At 48.0% G+C, this 4,817-nt stretch overlaps 2 protein-coding genes across 2 annotated transcripts in view; one reads left to right on the plus strand and one right to left on the minus strand.

Moving 5' to 3' along the window:
• Positions 1–4,817, minus strand: part of SND1 (staphylococcal nuclease and tudor domain containing 1) — a 439,366-nt gene that overhangs the window by 59,488 nt on the left and 375,061 nt on the right. The gene's annotated exons all lie outside the window — the stretch shown is intronic.
• LRRC4 (leucine rich repeat containing 4) lies at positions 762–4,644 on the plus strand. The gene has a single exon (XM_023755325.1). The coding sequence runs from the start codon at positions 1,069–1,071 to the stop codon at positions 3,025–3,027; it is 1,959 nt and encodes a 652-aa protein (XP_023611093.1). The 5' UTR covers positions 762–1,068; the 3' UTR covers positions 3,028–4,644.

The following is a 4,817-nucleotide window of genomic DNA, read 5'->3' on the forward strand; positions in this document are numbered from 1 at the left end:
GAATCATTACTTGTGAATCATTTCTGTGAATTGTAATTTCTTGGATTCATAATTGAAGTAGTTTTGGCTTTGCTTTAATAAGTTCAAATGCAAATGTATAGTTAATTAGAGTGTTTAAATGGTATATGAGGAACTGTGCTAAAGATGGGCCAGGTTGACTCTAAGGACACTGTGAGTAATTAAGTGTTAAGTAAGTGTCAGTTACATATAGAAGAGAGATGTTTTCAGAAGTCATTCCTACTTCAGCTCAAATATTTAGAGTTAAAATTTATACATGCCAAACTAAACTTTCAAAACAACCAAAAGGTTATATTTCAATATTAAAGCATTATTTGGGAAGGGGCATGAAAATCCAGTTATTCATTAAATAAATGTTAGTGGCATCTTTTTCAGGTGACTGGAACTTGTTTACTGTGATTTATGCCAGGGAGATGCATTTTATACTGATTTACACACACACACACATTCAGGACACTAAAAATAAAACCCCCAGTGCTTGCCCTGCAATCTTGTTTAAATCTAATCTGGGCCAGAATCAGTCCCCTTGCTCTTTTTTCATTCTTCAAGGATTGGCAGAGGAAATGTACTTAAAAAGAATCCAATTGAGTGTAGCCTGAAAAGACAGTGGGCAAGAGGACTGAATATGCCCGTCCCCTCGCCCCCTCCACCCTCCCGCCCCCTCTCCTTCCCCCCTTTGTTAATTACAACTAAGAAGTAAGAATGGAACGAGCCGCCAGCTCTTCGGAAGACCGATTAAAGACACACGCCAGTTCCTCCTGCCTTCCTTCCGAGGTAGGTGACAGCGGATAACTGGGTTGGGGATGGCTGCAGCGGCGACAAAGTCTCAGTTTGGCGAGGGCTGCTTTGAGGGGGGCTGGCAGGCGAGGGGCCGCTCTTGAGTTTGGCATGATATTTCTGGCCGATCCGCTCCGTCTCTCTAATCGCCCCTCCCCACCTCCTTCTCCAGATGGGAAAGAGGCGCTCCTAGCTCACTTAAGCCGGGGTAGGGCTGGTTCTCCTTTCCGAGCCAAAATCCCAGGCGATGGTGAATTATGAACGTGCCACACCATGAAGCTCTTGTGGCAGGTAACTGTGCACCACACCTGGAATGCCGTCCTGCTCCCGGTCGCCTACCTCACAGCGCAAGTGTGGATTCTGTGTGCAGCCATCGCTGCTGCCGCCTCCGCTGGGCCCCAGAACTGCCCTTCTGTCTGCTCGTGCAGTAACCAGTTCAGCAAGGTGGTGTGCACCCGCAGGGGTCTCTCCGAGGTCCCGCAGGGAATTCCCTCCAACACCCGGTACCTCAACCTCATGGAAAACAATATCCAGATGATCCAGGCCGACACCTTCCGACATCTCCACCACCTGGAGGTCCTGCAGCTGGGCAGGAACTCCATCCGACAGATTGAGGTGGGGGCCTTCAATGGCCTGGCCAGCCTCAACACCCTGGAGCTGTTCGACAACTGGCTGACCGTCATCCCCAGCGGGGCCTTCGAGTACCTGTCCAAGTTGCGAGAGCTCTGGCTGCGAAACAACCCCATAGAAAGCATCCCCTCTTATGCCTTCAACCGTGTGCCCTCCCTCATGCGCCTGGACTTGGGGGAGCTCAAGAAGCTGGAGTACATCTCTGAGGGGGCTTTTGAGGGACTGTTCAACCTCAAGTACCTGAACTTGGGCATGTGTAACATTAAAGATATGCCCAATCTCACCCCCCTGGTCGGGCTGGAGGAGCTGGAGATGTCAGGGAACCACTTCCCTGCGATCAGGCCTGGCTCCTTCCATGGCCTAAGCTCCCTCAAGAAGCTCTGGGTCATGAACTCACAGGTCAGCTTGATTGAACGGAATGCTTTTGATGGGCTGGCCTCACTTGTGGAACTCAACTTGGCCCACAATAACCTCTCTTCTCTGCCCCATGACCTCTTCACTCCACTGAGGTATCTGGTGGAGTTGCACCTGCACCACAATCCTTGGAACTGTGATTGTGACATTCTGTGGCTAGCATGGTGGCTTCGGGAGTATATACCCACCAATTCTACCTGCTGTGGCCGCTGTCATGCTCCCTTGCACATGCGAGGCCGCTACCTGGTGGAGGTGGACCAGGCCTCCTTTCAGTGTTCTGCCCCCTTTATCATGGATGCACCTCGGGACCTCAATATCTCCGAGGGTCGGATGGCAGAACTGAAGTGTCGGACTCCCCCTATGTCCTCTGTGAAGTGGTTGCTGCCCAATGGAACAGTGCTTAGCCATGCCTCCCGCCACCCCCGGATCTCTGTCCTCAACGATGGCACCTTGAACTTTTCCCACGTGCTACTCTCAGACACGGGGGTGTACACATGCATGGTGACCAATGTGGCAGGCAACTCCAATGCCTCGGCCTACCTCAACGTGAGCACGGCCGAGCTCAACACCTCCAACTATAGCTTCTTCACCACGGTCACCGTGGAGACCACTGAGATATCACCTGAGGATACAACACGTAAATACAAGCTTGTTCCCACCACGTCCACTGGTTACCAGCCGGCATACACCACCTCGACCACGGTGCTCATTCAGACCACCCGTGTGCCCAAGCAGGTGGCAGTGCCCGCGACGGACACCAACGACAAGATGCAGACCAGCCTGGATGAAGTCATGAAGACCACCAAGATCATCATTGGCTGCTTCGTGGCAGTGACTCTGCTAGCTGCCGCCATGCTGATTGTCTTCTATAAACTTCGTAAGCGGCACCAGCAGAGGAGTACAGTCACGGCCGCCCGAACAGTTGAGATTATCCAAGTGGATGAAGACATCCCAGCAGCGGCGTCCTCAGCGGCAACAGCAGCTCCGTCCGGTGTATCAGGTGAGGGGGCAGTCGTGCTGCCCACAATTCATGACCATATTAACTACAACACCTACAAACCAGCACATGGGGCCCACTGGACAGAAAACAGCCTGGGGAACTCTCTGCACCCCACAGTCACCACTATCTCTGAACCTTATATAATTCAGACCCATACCAAGGACAAGGTACAGGAAACTCAAATATGACTCCCCTCTCCCCCCAAACTTATAAAATGCAATAGAATGCACACACACAAAAAGACAGCAACTTTTGTACAGAGTGGGGAGAGACTTTTTCTTGTATATGCTTATATATTAAATCTATGGGCTGGTAAAAGAAACAGATTATATTAAAATTTAAAAACAAAAAAATCAAAACAAAACTATTTTCTAACTTGTAAGTTCTATTTAAACAGGGAGTGGGGTTCTTGGGAATGTCGTGGGGGTGGGTAGAAGCCACAAGTCAACTTGCTATGCTGCCAGAAGGGCTTTCTGGTATAAGGTTGAAAGTGCTAAGCTAAAACAAAGTCAGACATCAACCAACATCCCTAAAGAGGTAGGGTGTGGGCTGCTGAAGGGTGGGGAGGTAGACTGAGTCTGTCATTTTTTAGAAGATGCTTCAAATGATACAGGAATATCCATTTCTTATAGACACCTTTCTTAAACTGAGAGCTGTCTTTGCAGATTTATCTTATTTAAAAAATACAAAAAGGCACCAAGAATTTGTACTGTGCTAAAATATTGAGAGGCAATACTTTTTTTTTTCTTCAAAGGCCAAGGGGAAGATAGATCTGTAAATGTATTTTAAACAGGAAAACCACACAAATTCAAATGAATCCTTAAAGGGGCTGAGTCTTTATGTCTGTCCATGTGGGTAAGTCTCCTTGGTTTGTGCACTGGGACACACGTGTGCCCTGCCCGATAGAGGCTTCAGAAAGGAGCAGAGAAGGAAGGGAGCTGGCGCAGCTCTCAGTCCAATGCTTCCACACTGCACCAGATTCCTGCAGTTGGGCTTAACCCAATCTGTTCAAGGCAAGTGTCTATTCAGGGTTTCCCATGAGAAGGAGGAGGCCCCTGAAGTGGGTGCGGCAACAGAGGGGGTGGGAAGGGAGAGCAGAAGCAGAGAGAACGTATTCACAGGAGGCCATAAATTAGCATTGTGCCATGTCCACCTGTTGTTCCCAGTATCTGACACATGATTGTAGACAATGATGGCATTTTATGATTTTTGAAAATGGTTTTGTTTTAAGGTGGAGAGGGAGGAGGCTGGGAGTGGGGAGCTTGGGGGAGTGGAAGCTTTTCTCATGCTTGTGATTTGGTGACTATTCTAAATGCTGATTCATTAGGGGTTATTACAGCTGATGTCAACTAGTTGTCGTGATAGGGTGGGGGCAGAACACAAGTAGAGAAGAAAAAGGAGAGAGAACAAGGACACAGGCTCATTTAAAGTAAAATGAAGCCTTTCACAAAAAGATGTGAAATCCACAGGAAAAACAAGTGATACACATGTACACAAAAGTAAGTTCTGCATGGAGTCCTGTTGGATGCAGCACAAGGGGGGGAAGGCTTCCCTCTCCCAGGCCGACCTCAGGAGGAGGTGGGGATAAAGGGTGGGCATGTGTGGGGAAGGCAGAGATCTCTGTTATTCTGGTCCATTTGATGCTGTAATTTCTTTCATTTATTATTTTAGCTTTAAAAAGGAAATAAAGGGTTCGGATTTGAAAGGGGGTGGGGTGGGTGGGGGGGAATGCCAACAACAGAACACTGATTGTAATGTGAGAAAAGTGTATTTTTGTATTTTAATAAATATTGTTCAATTTTTAATTCAATGTTCCCAAAGGGTTAACTTGAGTAAGACCCTGAACCTATAAATTCTTATGAGCATTGACAAGTCATTTCTATTTAAAGAAAAAAAAGGGAAGGGAAGGAGGGAGAGGTAAGGTGGAGGGGAAACAATGTTACATTTTTAAAGTATGGGAGATGCTAAAGCTGTCACA

This window comes from Myotis lucifugus, unplaced genomic scaffold (genome assembly GCF_000147115.1).
Source record: "Myotis lucifugus unplaced genomic scaffold, Myoluc2.0 scaffold_73, whole genome shotgun sequence".
NCBI classification, from domain to species: Eukaryota; Metazoa; Chordata; class Mammalia; order Chiroptera; family Vespertilionidae; genus Myotis; species Myotis lucifugus.